The sequence below is a fragment of the Silurus aristotelis genome (assembly GCF_946808225.1).
Source record: "Silurus aristotelis genome assembly, chromosome: 1".
NCBI lineage: Eukaryota > Metazoa > Chordata > Actinopteri > Siluriformes > Siluridae > Silurus > Silurus aristotelis.
Window position 1 is genome coordinate 28,582,757 of NC_139574.1, and position 22,411 is coordinate 28,605,167.

Consider the following 22,411-nt stretch of genomic DNA (forward strand, 5'->3'; position numbering starts at 1 on the left):
TTATTTGTTTTTGTTCCCAGTATTTTTTTTATAACAACTGCTATAAAAAAAATAAAAGTATTGGACTTGGAAAAAAGTGGTATCGGTGCATCCCTACATTTGAGATAAGTTTTTGGTTTCGGATGCAGAGTTGTTGAAAGGAAAATGTGCTGCAGAAAATTCAGTTAAGAGAATAGTTCACCCAGAAATGAAAGAAATGTCATCATTTACTCAACCTCATGTGTTTCGAAACCTGCAAGACTTTAATTCAGAAACTCAAATGAAGTGATTTCTTTCCCTCAATTGACAGTCTACACAGCTATCACATTGATGCTTCAAAAAGTTCATAAAAAGATCATAAAACTAATTCATATTCATCAAGCAGTTTAGTCCCAATTTTCGGGAGAGACTCGATCGTTTTATATGATGAACAGATTTAATCTAGGCTTTTATTTTTTACTTAAACCCAATACTCATACTTATTATTCAAGCAAGCATGCTTGAGCTTTTATTTGCTATTACTGATGTGTGCATTGATTAATTTTTATATGTTGGTATGTTTAAAATATAGCTGTGATTTTTGTCTATTACAGTGTCAGTGAAGAGGTTTCCCAGTGTGTCCAGAGAAGCTTTGGGGATTGCAGTGATTTTTTATACATATAATGTACTTTTTTTTTATATATAATTTACCATATATAGATATATAGATATGTTCCTTGCTTGATTTGTGAAACTTGTTGTATGTACATGTTTTAGACATAAAATTTTCTTAATGATTTCTGTGAATGTATTTTCTTGGATTAAAATATCTGGAGGACAAAATAAATTTTTAAATTATTTTAAAATATATTTTTAAAAATATACAAAAAGTGGGAAAAAGGTGTATATATAGAAAATATATTTATGTGAATATATTTTGAAATATATTTTAGCAAATATATTTTTTGGCCATTTTTTTTTATTTTGAAATACATTTCCAAATATATTTATTTATCGTTTTGGAATTCTGCAGGCAGATATTGCCCATGTGAAGAGGCTGTGTTCCCACTGCAGCCTGGGTGTGATGGAGACACAGCTGCAGTTTTACACGTTGCTCCAAATATCATCAGATCATCATCCCCACCGACCAGTATAAAAACCCACCGTAACCCCACCCACTACAATAACCACCCACACATAATCATAGGCAAACACCCATAGTTCTATATGAATCTTTAAGAAATATTAAATTCAATGCAATTGAACTTATTTAATAGTTAAAACTGCTGTTTTCAAAATACAGATTGAATACAACAGGTAATTGGGTATGCTATAAGGGTATGTGTGTTTTTGATTTTGAAAACATAGTTATAGGCACAGTTTTTTTTTTTCAAAAACAATGGTGACAGTTAATGCTGTTCCTTACTTGAGCCAATAACACACAAGAAAATGTGTTGAAGCTGAGGATTAGAATTAAGCATAGCTGCAATACGAGTTCTTATTGGTTAATTCGATTTTGTAATTTTAATGAAATGATTTAATAGGTTTCTTCCATTATTTTCTGGATCCAGTTTGTGTATCGAGCTACACGTGTGTATACGCCGTATCTTCCTGCTCTTCCACAGTCGACTCCCCAGCTAACAATTCCTGCTACATTAAACACATCATTCTTTTTCGTGACAAAACCAGAGCCAGCATCTCCTTTACACGTGTCCTTTCCTCCTTCAGGAAGTCCAGCACAGAACATGTTCTCCGTGAGAGTGGACACAATACTTTTTTTTGCTTTTTTATCCTCAAAAGACAAGTGACACACTTCTTGCTCCACAATGGGAAGAGCGATGTACCTAAGATTATTAGCAGTGTGGTATGTTTCCGTCATTCCAAATCCAGAGACCCATCTGAAGCAGAAACAGTAGATAATGCTGCATCATCATAAGGTCTCCCTTTTTAGGAAAATCAAACATGGATATTTGGACGTGTAAAAATGTTGTTACCCAGATTTCGCAAGCTCAGAGTCCTGTGCAGGAAGACACACTGGCATTACACCTGCATTAAAGGTGAGGGGTGATGCCAGCTTAATTAACGCAATATCATTATTGTAATCTGGGTTTTTAAATCCTGGATGGATGTGAAATGATTCAATAGGAAGTGCTTTAAACGATGTGTTGCTTTCAAAATAGTCGCTCACTTTGTTGCTTCCAACATATGTCTGAAAAACATACATAAAAAGATTAGCTTTTGTGTAAAGTAACGAATTACAAATTACTCTCCTTACTGTATTTGAGTCGTTATTCTCAGTAATTGTTATTAAGTAGTTTTTTAAAAAGTGTACTTTCTCTTTTACTTGATTTAATTTTTACTGCTGTATCAGTACTTTTACTGCTTTACTTTCCCTTAAATTGCCGTTGCTATTTTATCCACCTGTTTTCTGGGGGCACTGCAGTAAAAGCGTTTATGGGTATGACCTACCAGAAGTAGCAGTGTTGACTGACTTGCACTGATGCCAATTTATTTTGGTAGGAATATGTTAAAAAGGAACTACATGTGCTGTTCATAGTTGCACTTATAACCAGCCAAAGCTTAATTTGTGGCTTAAAGAACAGCAACTGAATGAACAAAGTAGTTAAAAATGCTACTGTACGGTATGCAAGACCACTTTTTTAAAATGTATCTTCTATTCCTCTATTAAGGAAGTGATGGGTATGCTGTATGTTCTTTATAAGCTCTGTCAGGGTTTGATTCCATATGTTGTAAATTATATATATTTTATATATAATATTATTATATTATATATAAATTAATGAAGGAGTAGTAAAACTGCAGCAAATGATTGTGTAACGTAATTTGTAGGGTATAATCTGCAATAATATTCACAGCATTATACACACTACTCCCTACTCTAGAGTAATTAAAAATGGCTACTTTTTACTCGCACTTTAAATAGTATTTAGAACAGGTACTTTTACTCTACTTGCACTACATTTATAAAGAAGTAATAGTACTTTTACTTGAGTATGATTTTTCAGTACTCTTTTCACCATTGCTGATGGGTAATGCTACCTTTAATTCATCTTTAGACAAATTGTCTTTGTTGAACATGTGAGCGGCAGTGAGGAGCCATTGCTCCCCAATCACAATCGCTCCTCCTCTTCCTCCATCTTCCACCAGTAGATACACCTGCCAGGGAAATGAGTTGTCTACTGCTTTTTGTCCTCTTAAAACCCGACCATGACCACCAGCAATATCCACTACAGTACGCCCACACACTGACACACACACACACACACACAAACACACACACACACACACACACACACACACACACACACACACACACACACACACACACACACACACACACCGTTATATATAGGAAAACCAGAAAAAAACAAACTCAGTACTATTAGGTTAAGGGGTAAACAATTAATACTTACTCCTTGACTAGTAATTTAAAAAGTAGTTGATTAGTTTAGTCACCATTTCCTGACTCAAAGCAGCAGTGATAAATGAAGTACACAAAGCATGTATATGAGTAAAAGTAGAGATACAGTAGGTAAAATATTACTCTAGTAAATGCTCCCTTTAAATTTTCACTTGAGTAAAAGTATCTTCAAATGTATTTAAGTATCCAAATACTATGATTTATTATGGCTAAAACATCTTATCATTTTTATCAAGACTGTTGCTTAATCAACTCAGTTTACATGAACAGACTCTAATGCTTTCCAAACCAAGAACCATAAACTCCTTGGCTAATTGTAGCCATAAGATACATACAACATATTTATCCTTATCATATATGTCTTTTAAATGAGCCTTTAAGCTGCACTAGAGATTCTAGTTACTAAACTAATTTCAGGACCTTTTCAGTACAATCACAGAAATCCTTTATGACATCACCTTAATTAAAGGTAACTAAATCAATAAGTGCTGTTTAACTGCAATCCAGCTAGAATAGTTAGGTTGTAATTGTTTTGTTGCTACACACATTGATGAACTGCATAGTATAAACTTTCTTTTCGGCTTCTCCCGTTAGGGGTCGCCACAGCGGATCCTCCGCACGTTTGATTTGGCACATGTTTTACGCTGGATGCCCTTCCTAACGCAACCCTCCCCAATTTATCCGGGCTTGGGACCGGCACTAAGAGTGGCTGGGGATGGTTCCCTGACCGGGAATCGAACCCGGGTCGCAGCGGTGGGAGCGCTGCATCTTAACCACATAGTATAAATTATAAAAAAAAATTCTAAATTGGAGTCCTGAGGGTTTAGACTTTTTTTGTCATCCATAATTTTAATTTGGTTTCAGTTTCAAATTAAACATCACCCTGCCGCTCCTTTCTAAATGTGAGTGAGGGAAATTCTCCTGCTGGTGGGTGCACACACCAAATCCTGACCAGATTCATTGACAGTGACGTTATGTAATAATTGAAGCAACCCTGCAAATGAGTGATAAAAAAGAAAAAACAAACAAAAAAAAAGATTTTTTTTATTCCTGTGGACGCCCCATGCTGCCCCAGCAAGATGCTGCACTGTAAATCCACCAATGCCAAGTGGCAATCAAACCATTGGTGATCGATTACGTTTTTATCCGCTCATAAATGAAAGGCTGATTTTGCGAAATGTAGTGGAGTAAAAAATAAGATATTTAACTTTGAAATGTAGTAAAGTTAAAGTAAAAGTCTCCCCAAACGGAAATACTTGATTAAAAAACTTGCGAAAAAACGTGAAAAAAATTCCTTAAGTACATTAACGAATTACATTTACTTTGTTTCTGTCCACCACTGCAAAGCAGAGACTATCTGCCTCTTTTCCTCCTTGCTGGCGGCTCCATCCTCAGCATTCTCCTACCGATATACCCCATGTCCATCCTCTATCCTCTGCACATGTCCAAATTATCTCATTTGGGCCTTTCCCACTTTGTCCCCAAAACGTCCTATATGCGCTGTCCCTCTAATAAACTCGTTTCTAATCCTGTCCATTCTCGTCACTCCCAATGAAACCATGTCCCCCATTTTCACCACTTGTTACAAAGGTTAATGGAGTAGCCTAAAATCTAACCAGTGGCCTTTTTCTCAAGTCAACTGGTATTAGTTTAAAGGTGTCATGATTGGAAGAAGTTACATACCACTTTTCACCTTCAAAGATCACAAAAACATTAAATACTAAATATGGTTTATATTTAAGAAGAACACGGCAGTGTTTCTGAGTCATGTACGGTTTCTTCTTTGCATGAGCTTTAACCTGCATTTGTGGATGGTACAGTGAACTGTGTTCACAGATAATGATTTTGTTTAGGTGTGTCTGAGCCCATGCAGTCATTTCCATTGCAGAATCATACCTGTTTTTAATGCAGCACAGCCAAAGGGCCAGGAGCTCACAGGCATCCAATATTGTTTTTGCCCTTGTCCAATGCACACAAAAATTTCTTTACATTTTTGTAATCTTTTTATGAAATGATGTACTGTAGCTGATTATATAATCGAAGTCTTCGCTATTTGATGTTTAGGTGTTAACTGAAATTGTTCCACAGTTTGTTGAGGCAGCTTTCTGCAGATTGATTACTTTACTTTAGAGAGACTGCCTGTCTAGAAATTTTTTTTATGCCCAATCATGTTGCTGACCTGTTCTCCATGTTCTATTGTGAATAAAATATGGCTTCATGATCATATATTATTTAATTATTTATCCAAATAATTACATTATAATGATTACATTCTGTTTCAATATACATAGCATTCCACCATTTTTGGAATTGGGATTGTAATATAGATGATACACAAAATTTACAGTTGTTTAAAACAAAACAAAGATTAAATTGATTTTGATGGTTCATTCAGCATGCAGTTCAAAATCAGGGTAATTTATTATAATTTATACATTTTTTATTATGTTCAGTTTAATTAGTAAAATAGGTTACTAAAAGATACATTTATTTTACATTTACATTAAATTAGTGTTGTGTAACCAGTTTCTCTAAATAAATGCAGTTTTATCTAAAAAAGTAAAAGTGTTTGAATGTAAAGCTGAAAGTAAGCTCTACTGGCACAGGAATTTCTGTGTTTTTATGTGTTACCTGGGAAACAACGTGGTATGATGTCATCGTCATATCCTCTCCATTTTCGATCAGCATCACAGGTGAAATTTACTAAAAATTAAATAAATTAGTAGAAAATGAGGGACAGTTTGTAATCAGAAGATCAAATTTATTTATTATATTATTTATTTATTTATCAGGCTCTACTCTCTCTCTCTCTCTCTCTCTCTCTCTCTCTGTTTTACTGAGGAGACTTAAAAAGTCCCGTCTGTGCTACAGAATACTGGATAACTTACCGCTGTACCATAGAGAGCATCCTCACTAACTGCATCTCAGTGTGGTACAGCAGCTGCACTGCTTCGGACAGTAAAGCCCTTTAAAGGGTGGTGAAAACTGCCCAACACATCATCGGCACTCAGCTTCCCACCTTGGAGGACATTTACAGTAAAGGCTGTCTGCAAAGGGCAAGGGGCATTATCAAAGATACCTCTCACCCCAAACATGGCCTATTCACACTTCTCCCATAGGGACAAACACTTCAGGTGCTTTAGAGCCACACAAACAGACTAAAGAATTGCTTTTTTCTTGTGGTTGTTACTGCACTGAACAGCTGATTTAATACTCCATTGTCACTTTCTGTGTATTTTGCACTGCTAATCCACCACACAGCCATTAGAAGGCACAAGCCAGTGCACTCTTAGTACCGGTCCCAAGCCCAGATAAATGGGAAGGGTTGCGTCAGGAAGGGCATCCAGAGTAAAACAAATCGAATATGCGGGTCACGATTAAGAATTTCATACTGGATCGGTCTAGGCCCGGATTAACAACAACTGCCACAATTATCGTTGGCCAACAGGGTACCGGTGGAAATTGGGCTACTGTTGGCCGAAGGAGGAGAAGAAGAGGAGGAAGACATCTACAGAGACGGCAGGAAAAGGAGAAGTGTAGGAAAATAGAGGTTGGAGTTGGTGCTTTAAATGTTGGCATTATAACTGGTAAAGGGATAGAGATAGCTGATATGATGGAGAGGAGAAAGGTAGATATTTTGTGTGTTCAGGAGACCAAGTGGAAAGGGAGTAAGGCCAGGAAAATTGGAGGTGGGTTTAAACTGTTCTATTATGGTGTGGGTGGAAAGAGAAATGGTGTAGGGGTGATTCTGAAGGAAGAGTACAGTAAGAGTGTAGTGGAGGTGAAGAGAGTTTCTGATAGAGTGATGAACGTGAAGCTGGAAGTTGAAGGGATGATGATAAATGTCATAAGTGCCTATGCTCCACAAGTCGGCTGTGAGATGGAGGAGAAGGAAAGATTCTGGACTGAATTAGATGGTGTAGTAGATGGTGTACCTAGAAATGAACGATTGGTGATTGGGGCAGACTTTAATGGACATGTAGGTGAAGGGAACAGAGGTGATGAGGAGGTGATGGGTAGGTATGGCCTTAAGGAGAGGAATGTGGAAGGGCAGATGGTGGTAGATTTTGCTAAAAGGATGGAAATGGCAGTGGTGAATACATATTTTAAGAAGAAGGAGAATCATAGGGTGATGTATAAGAGTGGAGGAAGGTGCACAGAGGTGGATTATGTTCTATGTAGGAGATGCAACCTGAAGGAGATTGGAGACTGTAAAGTGTTGGCGGGGGACAGTGTAGCTAGACAGCATTGGATAGTGGTCTGTAGGATGGTTTTGGAGGCGAAGAAGAAGAGGAGGAGAGTTAGGACTGAAAGAAGAATAAGATGGTGGAAACTGAAGGAGGAAGAGTGTAGTGTGAGGTTCAAGGAAGAGGTCAGACAGGGGCTCGGTGGTGGTGAAGATGTGCTGGATGATTGGGAAACTACTGCAGAAGTGATGAGGGAGGCAGCTAGAAAAGTACTTGGTGTAACATCTGGAAATAGAAAGGAAGACAAAGAGACGTGGTGGTGGAATGAGGAAGTGCAGGAGAGCATAAGGGGAAAGAGGTTAACAAAATAGAAGTGGGATCGACAGAGTGATGAGAAAAGTAGACAGGAGTACAAGGAGACGCAGCAGCAGGTGAAGAGGAATGTGGCAAAAGCCAAGGAAAAAGCATACGAGTAGCTGTATGAGAGGTTGGAAACTAAGGAAGGAGAAAAGGATTTGTACCGATTGGCCAGGCGGAGGGACTGAGCTGGGAAGGATGTGTTGCAAGTTAGAGCAATAAAAGATGGAGATAGAAACGTGTTGACCAGTGAGGAGAGTGTGTTGAGAAGGTGGAGGGAGTATTTTGAGCAGCTGATGAATGAAGAAAATGAGAGAGAGAAAAGGTTAGATGATGTGGAGTTAGTGATGCAGGAAGTGGATAGGATTAGTAAGAATGAAGTGAGAGCAGCGATTAGGAGGATGAAGAGTGGAAAGTCGGTTGGACCAGATGACATACCGGCATGGAGATGTTTAGGAGAGATGGCAGTGTAGTTTTTAACCAGATTGTTTAACAAGATTCTGGAAGGTGAGAGGATGCCTGAGGATTGGAGAAGGAGTGTAATGGTACCAATCTTTAAAAATAATGTGCAGACCTGCAGTAACTACAGGGGAATTAAGTTGATCAGTCACAACATGAAGTTATGGAAAAGAGTCGTGGAAGCCAGGCTGAGAGAAGAGGTGACCATCTGTGAGCAACAGTATGGTTTCATGCCGAGGAAGAGCACCACAGATGCCTTATTTGCTTTGAGAATGTTGATGGAGAAGTATAGAGAAGGACAGAAGGAATTGCATTGTGGATTTGTGGATTTAGAGTAAGCGTTCGACAGGGTGCCAAGAGAGGAGTAGTGGTACTGTATGAGAAAGTCAGGTGTGTCAGAGAAGTATGTGAGGGTGGTGCAGGACATGTATGAGGACAGTGTGACAGCAGTGAAGTGTGCAGTAGGAACGACAGACTGGTTCAAGGTGAAGGTTGGACTGCATCAAGGATCGGCCCTGAGCCCTTTCCTGTTTGCAGTGGTGATGGACAAGTTGACCAACGAGGTCAGACAGGAGTCTCCCTGGACTATGATGTTTGCGGATGATATTGTGATTTGTGGTGAGAGTAGTGAGCAGGTTAAGAAGAGCCTGGAGAGGTGGAGGTACACGCTGGAGAGAAGGGAAATGAAAGTCAGTAGGAGTAAGACAGAGTACATGTGCTTAAATGAGAGGGAGGGCAGTGGAGTGGTGCGGTTGCAGGGTGAAGAGGTGGAGAATGTGGTGGAGTTCAGGTACCTGGGGTCAACAGTGCAAAGTAATGGGGAGTGTGTTACATTCCACCCATATTTTCACTGTATATACTGAACCATATATACATTGATACTTCTACATAACTATATCATGTCATTTGAGTATATTATCTTCTGACATGTCTGTCTACGCATAATCTTTGCACAGTGTATTGTATATTGTATATTATTATATGTATATACCATATATTATTACCTACTGCACCTTCTGTCCCTTCAATCAACCCATCCCTGTAAATATGGACCTCATATCTTTTTTCTCTACTGTTATTAATTGTAAACAAGCCACTTATGCACTTCTGGTTAGATGCAAACTGCATTTCAGTGGCTCTGTACATGCACCTTGCACAATGAACAAAATAACACAACTATATATTTATATTATAACAGCCCATTCACTCTGTATTAACAGATTAAAAACCCTGTGTAAGAAAAAATTGTGAACAAATAACTCAACAAAAAGCCATTGTTGTCAAAATAGCTGGCAACAAAATTGAGTAAACCATAAGTCAGTGGTCCCCAACCTTTTTTGCTCCACGGACCGGATTAATGTCGGACAATATTTTCATGAATATTCAGACAATATTTTCACGGACCTTTAAGGTGTTGCGGATAAATACATCAAAATAAAATTATATGACCGGCATATAAACTGGTATTTTCAAAATATAATAATAAACGTGATTCCATTGGTTTTTTATTTTTTTATTTTGTTAGCTTGGGGGTTTCAATTTAGCGGTAATGTATTATGTGTTAGCGGCCAGAGCAGCTCCTTTAAGAAGGTAGCGGATGTAGGTAAAACATGTGACCGAGGCATCTTGACATGCATCAAGAGTGAGTCATAGACAGATGTGGCGGAGAGAATCTGGTAATTTTCCAAAATAAAACATCGTTCAGAATCAGATAAATAAAAAGGAAATAATGTAAGTTTTGTATTCTTTCTGTGCAGCCTGGTACCAATTGGACCGGTGCTGGTCCACGGTTAGGGACCACTGCCCTAAGTGATAACAACTGTCCATCATAACCATGCAAAGCCACATGTCCTATTCATCATGTTCATGCTTTGTCTGCTTTACAAATACAAATACAATTTGGTGCTTTGAGTACAACTTTCTCATACTGAACATTGGATGTGGAACAAACCTTACAAGGGTTGATCAAAGAAGTTGAGTCCTTGTGTTGTGCAACAGGTGCAGAAGCTGGTTTAAAAAAGAGTACTGCCAGCATTGCTTTACAGGTTGCAGAAACTGAACATGGCTTGACAGTGCTCAGACGATACACCGCACACTGCAACAAGTCGGTCTGCATGCCTGTCATCCCAGAAGAAAGCCTCTTCTGAAGCCTGCAAACAGTTTGCCGAAGTCAACCAAGTTGTTTGTCTCAGATGTTGTCCAGCATGTGTGGCTACGCCCGTGTGAGGAGTACCAAAAAAAAATGTTTTGCATACAGTCAAGCATGGTGGTGGTAGCATCATGGTCTTGGGCTGCATGAGTTGCTGCTGGTACTGGGGAACTGCAGTTCATTGAGGAAAACATGTATTCCAACATGTGACACTCTCAAGAAGAACATGATTACCTCCTATTGAAAACTGGGCCAAATATCTTTCAACATAATAACAACCCCAAACACAGTGACAGATTGACAACTTCCTTGCTGAGGACGCTGAGGGTGATGGAGTGGCTAAGTATGTCTCCAGACCTGAACCCTATTGAGCACCTGTGGGGCATTCTCAACTGGAAAGTGCAGAAGCACTATGTGTCTAAAATACAGCAGCTCTAATGATGTCATTATGGAGGAGTGGAAGAGGATTCCAGCAACAACCTGTGTTGTGAATTCCATGCCCAGGAGGATTAAGGCAGTGCTGGATAACAATAGTGCTCACACAAAATGTTGGCACTTTGAACACAGTTTTGATATGTTGACTTAGGGTGTACTCACTTTTGTTGGCAGCTATTTAGAAAATAATGGCTGCAGAGTTCTTTCTGGAGGACAGTAACTCTATACTGCTATACAAGCTGCACATTGACTACTCTAAAATATATATATTATAAGAAGAAAAAAGAAGAACATTCTACTTTACTTTTGTTTGTGTCTTTGAAAGCATAGAAGGGTTCGTTGCAGTGATACTGAATGACAGACATGTACTCATTTTTAGAACTGGCTAAATATTTAAATCCACCATTCAGTAAACTCTTTGGTTCTCCACAATCAATAACTGCAACAGAAGGGGAAAAAAAGATGATTGACATGACTATTTACTGTTTAGTTTATATCCCTGAATGAACTTATTTTGGTTGCAAAATAGAACACTCATAGTGTAGGAATAAATTCTAACATCTCATTTATCAACACCCGTTATTTTAATGAACAATTTTGTTTTACCCTGTTGTTGTAAAGAATTAATAAAAAATGTTGACTCACTTTTGCACTCAGGTAATGGTAAATGCCACGTCCCGTTCTCCTGACACATCGATTTATAACTTTTAATTTCATTTTCTCCCTGAAACACAAAGATATTAAGAAAGAAAACTTAAGCGAAAAGCATAGAAATTGATTTCACATTTTACTAAATTATACACGGACACACACACAAACAATAAATAAAGTTGAAATAATGAACAAACAAAAAACTTCACCATTGTGAGTTTGTATCCGGTGTCACAGTGAACTTCAATGTAATCTCTGTAGCAATATTTTGGCAAATAGTGAGTGTGTTTATGTTTGCAGTTTCCTCCTTCAATTTTACAGTCTTCTACTCAGAGGTGTTTTGGACAGACACACATAGACACAAACACATGATTTTAACAGGTTGTGTTTCTTGCTTAATTATTTTAAGTTATGTAGTGAAATCCTCCACTATGCCTATGTCTATCAGTTTGAAACTTTATATCTACAGTGTGTGAAGCGGTGTGTTTAATTATGGGACCATTACCTCCAGAAAGATTCTTTGGAGTTTCACCAGTGTTTGACACCTGCAAACAACAAAACTTAATTGATATAGTAATATAATTTTTAATTATGGAGTCTGATTTTAGGTAGATGATTTTTCTATAACATGGTGGAAGCTAATATCATGTTTTGGAATAATTCTATACAGACATAGCATAAATATAGACAAAAGCAGTTGGCCTAAAACATAAAGAGAGCAGATGTCGAATAAGATCTAAGTCAAGAGGGACAAAAAAACAAAGGGTTTTTGTAATCAAAGTTGCAGCCTATCACAGAGAATAGTATGATCAATGCTGTCAGAGGCTGCACTAAGTTCAAGCCTGATCATAGGTCTTTAATAGGCGATTTAAAAGATTAACCAGCACTGTACTTCTGCTGTGATGACCACCTTTTAAAAATATATTTACACTTAGAAAACATTACACAGATTAAATGAAAAATATATAATAAATAGAAATAATGCATCACCGTATAAAGTTTGTATTCAGTGTCACAGCTACCTAGAGTGACTCAGCCATTTGGGATTCCACCTTCAATTTTACACTCCACTCCTTCAGAAAGTTTTTTTGGATACACACACACACACACACACACACACACACACACACACACACACACACACACACACACACACACAATAGTTTGTGTCTATGTCTGTTTCATGTTTCTCTGGGCTTTAATGTAACTGCATTTTCTGTATACAACCCCACTGCCGAAAAAGTTTGTACACTCTGTAAAATCTAATACATTTGTATTTTATTTACAATAAAAAAATATTAAATGTTTAAACTGAAAATATATAACATTTCCAGGAAAATTAAGGTATTTTTTAATTTGATGGCTGCAACAGGTCTCAAAAAAGTTGGGGCAGGGTCATGTTTACCGCTGTGTAGCATCACACCTTCTGCCTGTATACATCTCGGAACTTAGGAGAAATGTTGTCCTATATGTGTCTGATACAGGTTCTAACTGCTCAACAGTTCTGGGTGTCCTTTGTTGTCATTCATTTTATGATGCATCAAATGTTTTCAAATGGTGAAGGGTCTAGACCAGTTTAGCACTCTGACTCCTCTACTACAAAGTCATGCTATTGTAATAGATGTAGTATGCAGTTAGCATTATCTTCCTTAAATATGCAAGGCCTTTTTCCCCAGAAAAGACGTTTTCTGAATGGAAGCATTTGTTGTTCTAAAACCTGTATATATCGTTAGCATTGAATGAGCCTTTACAAATGTGCAAGCTGCCCATTCCACAGGCACCAATGCAGTCCTATACCATCAGAGATGTGGCTTTTTGAACTAAGCTTTGATAACAAACCCTCTCCTCTTTAGTCCAGAGGATATGGTGTTGCAGATTTCCAAAAAGTAATTCAAATTTTAATTTGTTTGACCATTTGTGTTGCAGGCCAGCAGTGGGTAGTCTGCATGTAATTGCTGTGAACTGCGATCACAGCAATGTCAAGCAAGATAAGTATCTATACCATAGATACTTATAGAGAAGCAGAGCATTGCTGTGCTGTATCGGGATTACTCATAAGGATGAACAAATTGACACTTTGACTGACCTAGTGGGATAAAGCTTCACACTATTAAATACAATAGCAGATTCTCTGAAATGTGTTGTTTTAAAACCACACTGGATAAAAGTATTGGTAGCTCAGTGGTCAAGACATTGGACTTTGGATCAGAAGGTCATGAGTTTAAATCCCAGCACCATGGAGCTGCCACTACTAGGCCCTTGATCAAGGCTCTTAACCCTCAACTGCTCAGGTTGTAAGTCACTCTAGATAAGGGCAATTTCTAAATGCCATAAATGTAAATATCTTGAAGGATGTTAGAAAGAGTGATAGTTGATTTGTCAATGATGTATTTAAGGATATTAGAAAGCAAAGTAAAATGTGACATCAGTCTGTAGTTGCTAATGCCTAAGGTATCTAAGGTATAAGGTATATTTCTTAGAATGGAAATAGGATTAAATAAGGAAGCTAATACTAGTGGTCAAAGTTATACTAGTATAAAAGTCAGTAGGTGTAAGCATTATCGTACATTCATGTGAAAGAGAGGGATGGCAGTGTAGTGGTGCGATTGCAGGGAGAAGAGATTGTGAAGGTGGAGGAGTTCAGGTACCTGGGGTCAACAGTGCAAAGTAATGGAACGTGTGTTAGAGAAGTGAGGAAAAGAGTGCAGGCAGGGTGGAGTGGATGGAAATGTGGCAGTAATGATTTGTGATAGAAGAGTATCTGCGAGAGTGAAAGGGAAAGTTTATTGGACTATGATGAGACTTGCTCTGCTGTATGGTTTAGAGACAGTGGCATTGACTAAAACACAGGAGGTGGAACTGGAGGTAGCCAAGCTGAAGATGAGATTTTCATTGGGAGTGACGACGAGGGTCAGGATTAGAAATTAGTTTATTAGAGGGACAGTGCATGTAGGACGTTTTGGAGACAAGGTGAGTGAGGCGTGATTGAGATGGTTTGGACTTGTGCAAAGCAGGGACATGGGGTAGGAGAATGCTGAGAATGGAGCCACCAGGAAGAAGGAAAAGAGGAAGACCAAGGAGGAGGTTTATGGATGTGATGATAGAAGACATGCAGGTAGTTGGTTTGAAAGAGGCAGATGTAGAGGACAGGGGGGTATGGATATGACCCGCTGTGGCGACCTCTAATAGGATCAGCCGAAAGAAGAATAAGAAGAATACTAGTGGTTAAAATAAGTCTGGAAAGGGTGGACCCCAGAGTGTTGATACCGGTCTGTGTGCAACTGTGATTCTGAATAATTTAAATCAGGCGATGAGCATTCATCTATGTCTGAGAGCAAAAGCACAGATAGTAAGTTGTAAACCATTACAGGTGTGTATCAATACAGATGTGAGTCAGTAGAGCTTTGAGCCAGAAGAGGTGTCAGTCAGTGTGGATGTTAGTGCAGGTGTGAGTCAATATATATATGTTAGTCAACTGTAGGTCAATACAGAGGTGATTAAGTGTGTGCATTATTTTTATCAAATGATAAAAAAAAATAAAAAACACAATTGTGTTGTATCTTACCAACTGCCTGGTAAAAGGCAGAGAACCCAAAATGTGTTTCTGTGTTTGATAGATCAGTCACAAACACCAGCTGGAGACGGTTGCTTTTAAACAAAATAGAATTGTTGCCAGGATGATGTGGATTTGTGGAATTTTGGCCACAGAACTTTCCCAAAAGTTTCTTACCATGCAGAACCTTGATGATAATAAAAGAACAATAAAAACCACACATACATACATACATACCAAATTACACCATCTACAGGGCTCATAACTTGAAACTGACTTCAGAGTCAATCACATAGTGAGGATTTCATACTGAAATAAAATGTATACACATATTATTCAGACATCACTGACTTTTAAAAAAAGAGACTTTTATTAACCATTTCATACAGAAATGCACTATGTCACTAGCTTTACCAAGTCTTGCATTTCATATTATTATATCTTGTTGCTGACTTCTTTTCCCCTTTTTGGATACCCTTTGTATAATCACACAATCTCTGCCTATTTTGGTCTCTGCCTATTTTGATCTAATGCTGATGACCAATGATGATGATGGCGATGATTACTAACCATGAGAGAGTCGTTGACACAGTTAAATGATGGTTCTATGTCCAGGTGATAAAAAGTGAACTGAAATTGATAGCCATGTGGAACCTCCAGATCCCACTGCTGATGGACACTAGTGGGGTAAGGCTTTGGATACAAAGGAGACTGAACCTGACCATGCATCGATACCTTACACACACAAACACTCACACATATACACAACACACTGCAGGGACAAAGAGATAAATAATCAGATCATAAATTATTTACACATTATTTAAAGAGGAAGTGAGTAAAACCATCTCTAGGTTACGTATTTAACCCTAGTTCCAAACGCGACTGCATTGTCCATGCTCTGAGTAATGAGTCAAAATTTAAGACAGGCTGTCACCGGTGGGGTGACGTCACGAGCAGGGAGTATAAAGCGCACCTGGAGAGAAGACGGCTTCAGCTTCTGTAACGGTGATGTAAGCGCTGCAGGGGCGCCAGAGGTGTGGCTGAAGATGCATTGTCTCGTTCCCTCAGGGAAATAGGATAACATACGTAACCCGGAGACGTTCCCTTTCAGGAACTCCAGCTGCGTCGGAATTCTTTGGGAACGAGACTCCAATAACACCACACTGACCAGTCCTTGACTAGTGTGAATTAGCACAACTGTGTCGAAGGACAGAGGTGCAGGAGTGGCACTGAGAAAATTCCAGAGGACTAAGCCTTAGAGGCTGCCATGCTCCGGGTCGAGTGAACTCTGACCCCAAATGGAGCAGGGAGACCAGAGGACCCATAAGAAGACGCAATAGCATCAATAATCCACCTGCTGAGCGTCTGCTTATTAGCAGGAAGGCCTCTCCTCGGAGGGCCGTAGGAAATGAAAAGTTGTTCCAACTTTCTCCATGGACTCGTACAGTGGACAGGAATGGAGGAGGGTTGAATGCCTGTAGCCTGACAGGTCATGGGATGACCGAGGGCACATTGGGGATGTAACCTGCTCCAGGGTGCAGGAAGGCACTGGTCATTAATCCCTGGTGTCTCCAGGGAAGAGGGGGCCACAGAGAGGGCCTGCAAATTACCTTATCTCCTCAAAGAGCAGATGGCCAGCGAGAAAGAGGTCTTGATAGACAAATGCCTTCACAAAGTCTTGGCCAAAGGCTCGAAGGGGGGCTCGGATAGAACCTTAAACACTTCTGCCAGGTCCCACCAGGCACTCTGGGATGCACCGGAGGCCTCAGGAGTGGGTCTCTGCCAAGTGAATGCCCGGACATGTGTACGTGATACGCAGAAACGGCGGACACGTAAACTTTAATGGTGGATGGAGCCAACCCTTTTCCAAACTGCTCCTGCAGAAACTCCAGCACTGGGCTACCAGGAGGAGATGGACTCCGTCACGGTGAATTCAGAACTACCGGAAGCAGTGCAACGGGGGGAAAGGCATAAAGACGCAGCCTCGGCCATGGTTGCACCATAGCATCTAGTCCAGGAGTCACCCGTGAGCCTTTTCTAAGGTTTCCTACCTTGTTGAATCATTGTTGATAATAATTGTGAAAAATCATTAACATGATCAGTGTCTTCACATAGATCAGGGGTGTCAAACTCAGTGTCAAATCCAGCCCGACGTACAATCATATCCGGCCCGCGAGATGATTTTATATAGATCTATTATTATTGTTATTAATGTCAACATAAACAAAAACTACAGATCCCATAATGCAGCGGTCAAAACAATCAGATTTCTTTGCTCTTATGCCATTTTATAAAAAAATATTTTAAACTTTGAATAAAGTTTAAAAAAATTAAAATAATATTTTGCTCTCCATAAAAATATCTCCTGTTAAACACCAGACGTCTCACAGGATTGATTTTTAAAAGCACAATTTTTATTGATTTGTTCAGGGGGTTTTTCGCAGTGTGTTTATATTTGTAACTTAATTTTGACAGGAGATATTTTTATGGAGAGCTATTTATTTAAAGTTTAAGATTATTTATTCTGAAATAATATTCCTGTCTGTAAATATTCGTATTTATGTTTAAAAAACATTGTTTTAGTGTGTCCAATAAATGTTTATCCTGTTCGGCCCGCGACCTAAAGTGTGCTTTGAGTTTTGGCCCCCTGTGCAATTGAGTTTGACACCCCTAAAATAGATAAATATCATTAATTTTTAATAATAACATATAATTAAAGGTAAATTAAGCAAATTTGTTATTTCAGAATTGTGTATCAAACTGGTAGCCCTTCACATTAGTCGGTACTCAAGAAGTAGCTCTGTGTGTCAAAAAGGTTGGTGACCCCTGATCTAGTCCAAACAGGGATGGTGGATATATGTGGAACCATAGGGGACAGTGCGATGTCTCTAAAGACGCGAACAGGTCTACCTAGGCTGTGCCGAATTTCTCCCAAATCTGCTCCACCACCTGAGGGTGAATGCGCCACTCGCCGGGCTTGGACCCCTGTCTTGACAGGGTGTCTGCTGCTTCATTCAAGCGGCCTGCTCTGAAGAAGAGGAGCTTCCCCTGGGCCCACAGGAGGATCTGACGTGCCAGCCTGTACAGGGGGCGTGAGCACAGACCCCCTGGTGGTTGATATATGAGACCTCTGGCGTGTTGTCCGAGCGGAGGAAGTGCTTTAAAGCCAGAAGCCAGCCAGCATTTCTAGGCAAGTTATGTGTCACCTCAGATGGAAATGGTCCCATAGACCTTCTGCAGAGTGGCCACTCATGACCGCTCCCCATCCCGTGAGGAATGCATCCATCGTAAGCACAATGCAAGGTCTCATGTACAGGAGGCCACTCTGATTGAGCAAATATCAACCGATCGTCGATATAATTGAGGATACAGATGCCCTAAAGTCTCAAGGGAGCCAGAGCTGCATCAACACACTTTGTGAAGGTATGGGGTGACAGGGTAAGAACGAATGGAAGGACCCGATATTGGAATGCTTTGACCCTGAAAGCAAACCTCAGGAACTTCCTGTAAGAAGGAAGGATGGGTACGTAAAAGAACGCATCCTTTAGATCTACTGTGACAAACCAACCTTCAGATCTGATCTGAGACATGACCTGCTCGAGGGTTAGCATCCTGAACCGGAGCATCATCAAAAAGCGGTTCAGCTGACGTGGATTTAAGATAGGACACAACCCACCGTCCTTTTTGGGAACTATGAAGTACCAGCTGTAGAACCGGTAGACTCTCTGTCTGATGGAGGGACCATCTCAATGGCCTCCTTCCTCAGGAGAGTATCTACTTATCGTTCCAGAACCAGAGCCTGCTTGCTTCTCACCAGAGTAAACTGAGGCGGATGAGACCCAAACTGAATTGCGTAGCCTTGCTCTACAGTATGCAGGACCCACAGTGACACGTCTGGCAAAGCCCTCCATGCTGCCAGATTCTCCCTTAAGGGTATCAGTCTCTCGAGACTGACCTCCGGTGTGTCCAGAGCCAGGGCAGTGTTCAATCGTGGCTCTGAAACGAGACCTCCTGGTCCGCAATGGTGCCGGGCGGAACCGAAGGAGGAAGCTCAGTGGATCTGACCATGCCCTTAGGCACATTTCGTGGCATGGTTAACGAAGCAGGTCCCTAAAGGGGCTGGAGGAAACAGGCACCGAGAAAAGTGGTGCTACACGCCCCCCTGGTTATCCCTTCAAAGGTCGGGTCAGGACCTTTTGGCCTCTTCCTGGAGATGACAGTCCTCAGATCTGTCACCTCATGGGGTTTTGACCCAGGGCGCCACGTGGAATCCCACACAGGGGGAGAGCGCGTCGCAATGCTCTGTCTCTGCACTTGGCGGTACGAAGTGCTGGGTTTGGGTTGGGGCTGCACCCGTCGAGCAGCCCCATGAGAGCGGCGTACCAAATCAACGGCGTCGCCAAACAGGAGAGAGCAGCACGACCTTGTCCCTGTCCAGTATTTTGAACAGAGTAAGCCAGAGGTGTCTCTCAGTGGCTACTAGGGATACTCCCAGATCCAGCTCCCAAGCAGGTCGGCTTGGTATGCTTGCAGTACCGACATGGCGTGCAGACATCCAGCCTGACCTGCCGAGGCGTAAGCCTTTCTCACCAGCACCAAAGTAGGGCACAGGGGCTTGGTGGTTAATGTTGGGGGTTTTAGGGAAGATCCCACACCCTGAGAGTTAGCGTGCTAGCATCTTTTCAACACGTGGCATGACACCATAGCCATAATCCTTTAGCCCCAAGACATTGGAATAAACCGCGGTCTTGGGGCTGAAGGGGTGGGGATGAGAAAGGCTGCACCCAGGACCTGGACACCTCGGTGTGCAGGTCAGGGAAATATAGCAAGCCCCGACACAGAGGCTGTGACGCTGGAAGCAAAAAACGCTGATCAAGCTTGCCAGAGGGAGGGGCTTTATGCTTACCGGCCGGTCAAGCTATATTGAGCTTCTGAACAGCGTGTGTCACAACCTCCTGGAGCTCCTCGCTATCAGGTTCTGTATGAACCCGCCCCCCTCCTCGGAGAAAGAGAGGCAGAGCTGCGTGCTCTCGTGATGAGGGGAAGACATCACCGATGACAGCCTGTCTTAAATTTTGACTGATTAGACTCATTACCCAGAGCATAGATAACTCAGTCGCGTTCCCAAAGCGTTCCAACGCAGCTTGAGATGGGATTACAAATTACTCTAACACACAGACTCAAAACATTACCTCATGCACTGTGCACAGAATTCAGAACGAAGAATTGTGTGGTGTGTGTGTATGTTGAATTCACATAATCTGTCTTACATGCATTTTTCTCACTTACACTGTAGTACATATTTTCAAATACAGATAAAAACAATGAGTGATTTTCACACCATTACAGGTTTTCTTTGTGCTATATAATATACTTTGTATTTTTTTTTATTTAGTACAGCTGTATTTCTATTTCACTGTTTTTTAACATTAATATTTTAAGGCCTTTCTAAATGCTCTGCCTATGCATATGAATATGATATAGTATTAAAACTGCAGTGAGAAAAATACATTTATTTAAACATTTTTTCACAAGAGAATCTAATGCTTTTTAAAAACAGTCCCCAAAAGCTTAAAACATCGGCTTTAAGCGAGGCATCATCATGATTGATTTTTATGCATTATTTTACAGTTGGTCTGTCATCCATCTGCACCTTATTCTGATTACTTTGTCAATAAGTCTGACATAATTGATATTAAATGTGATTTCTTATAATCAGGAATTTGTGCACATATATAATCAGAGGTGTGTATAAACATACACAAATCCTCATGCACAAATGAATAAATAATCTTTTGTGTGAAGTAAATAATTTTTGCATAAATGTACACCCTAAATACCAAGAGCAATGCATGCTGTATGTGTGGATGTTCCTCCATACTTAGTCAGGCACACTGCACAATATTGCACAATATATTACTGTCAGCTATAGGAATATTTCATAGAAATCTAGCCAGTGTGCATTTTCTTTTAGTCAGCATAACCCATTAAGAAATGATCTGCTTATGTAATTATTGCTATATTTATTAAGATTTCATGAGACAACTTCAAAAGTAATATAAGAAAATTTCTCAAAATTACCTCAGTATTTGCTGTAATCTAGCCATTGCTCTTCCAGCTTTGTGTTTTCAAATGAGCTGGGTGGAGGATAGGTTTATCAGAAAAAGCAGGTTTATTTGATTTGGCAAAATAATTAGAGAGAGAGGCAGGGAGAGATATAGAGAGACAGAGCATGCAATCATTTCTGGTAAATCTTGTGTGCGAGGTCAAAATCTGTGTGTGTGGGTGTGTGTGGGTATGTGTGTTTTTACTGATTGACAAATACAATACAATTACAACAACAACAACAATAACAGTTGTATTGTTTTGTGTATACTATAGTTTACAGTCTGCTGCATACTTATTATAGTGATTATTTTAAATAGTTTACTAATCAGAAAACAGGCTGCCTGCTAATACAAAAATTCATAAATCACTCATATGGGAATGCACGTAAGAAAATTTATATTCCTGAAAATCCTGTCATTTTGAAACGCTAATGGTAAAACACAGGTAAGACACAGGAAAGACATGAGTATTCTACAGATAAGAAACTTCTTCAATGGTTAAACACAGCTACACATGAATGACACATGTAGCAAGGCACAAGCTCACAGATCACAGGAAAATTAAATGCACAAGCTCACAGATGGGGAGTGGTGTGGTGTGGAGTGGTGGCTCCAGTGGTTAAGGCGCTGGATTACTGATCGGAAGGTCGGGGGTTCAAGCCCCGGTATTGCCAAGCTGCCACTCTTGGGCCCTTGAGCAAGGCCCTTAACCCTCTGTGTGCTCCAGGGGCGCCGTATCATGGCCGACCCTGCGCTCTGACCCCAGCTTCCAAGCAAGCTGGGATATGCGAAGAACAACATTTCACTGTGCTGTAATGTATATGTGACAAATAAAGGCTATTCTATTCTATAAGATCACAGGAAAATGAACTGCAAAATACAAAACACCACAATAACCACCAAAGGAGCTTGTGAACTTTTGATCTACAGCCAAAATTATGCTGCTGGTATATGGTATCTGTATACCAGTTCTATGTCCTCTGAAAAAACTCAACATACAGCCATTATTGTCAAAGTAGCTGGCAACTAAATTGAGTACACCCTAAGTGGGTATGGGATCTTTTTCACTCCCCCATAATGACATCACGGAGCTGCTGGATGTTAGACACA

At 40.1% G+C, this 22,411-nt stretch overlaps 2 protein-coding genes across 2 annotated transcripts in view; one reads left to right on the forward strand and one right to left on the reverse strand.

Moving 5' to 3' along the window:
* Nucleotides 1-22,411, forward strand: part of fbxo43 (F-box protein 43) — a 129,051-nt gene that overhangs the window by 52,417 nt on the left and 54,223 nt on the right. The window lies entirely within an intron of this gene.
* LOC310730230 (complement C1r-A subcomponent-like) lies at nucleotides 1,214-21,825 on the reverse strand. The gene is made up of 13 exons (XM_083549102.1): nucleotides 21,276-21,825; nucleotides 15,762-15,963; nucleotides 15,204-15,378; nucleotides 14,858-14,966; nucleotides 14,446-14,512; nucleotides 12,144-12,183; nucleotides 11,848-11,966; nucleotides 11,633-11,711; nucleotides 11,292-11,426; nucleotides 6,032-6,103; nucleotides 3,019-3,224; nucleotides 1,953-2,167; nucleotides 1,214-1,856 (listed from the first exon to the last, which is right to left on the reverse strand). Exons 1-13 carry the CDS (start codon nucleotides 21,299-21,301, stop codon nucleotides 1,496-1,498), a joined length of 1,806 nt encoding a protein of 601 aa, XP_083405228.1. The 5' UTR covers nucleotides 21,302-21,825; the 3' UTR covers nucleotides 1,214-1,495.

Excerpts from the sequence above, each read along its gene's own strand:
- LOC310730230 (XM_083549102.1), bottom strand. The coding sequence starts at position 21,301 with ATGGCTAGATTACAGCAAATACTGAG. Across the intron at positions 6,104-11,291 it reads TTTCAAAGACACAAACAAAA|TAAATTTCACCTGTGATGCT; the intron begins GTAAAGTAGAAT and ends TTTAATTTTTAG. Across the intron at positions 1,857-1,952 it reads TCTGAGCTTGCGAAATCTGG|ATGGGTCTCTGGATTTGGAA; the intron begins GTAACAACATTT and ends TTTCTGCTTCAG.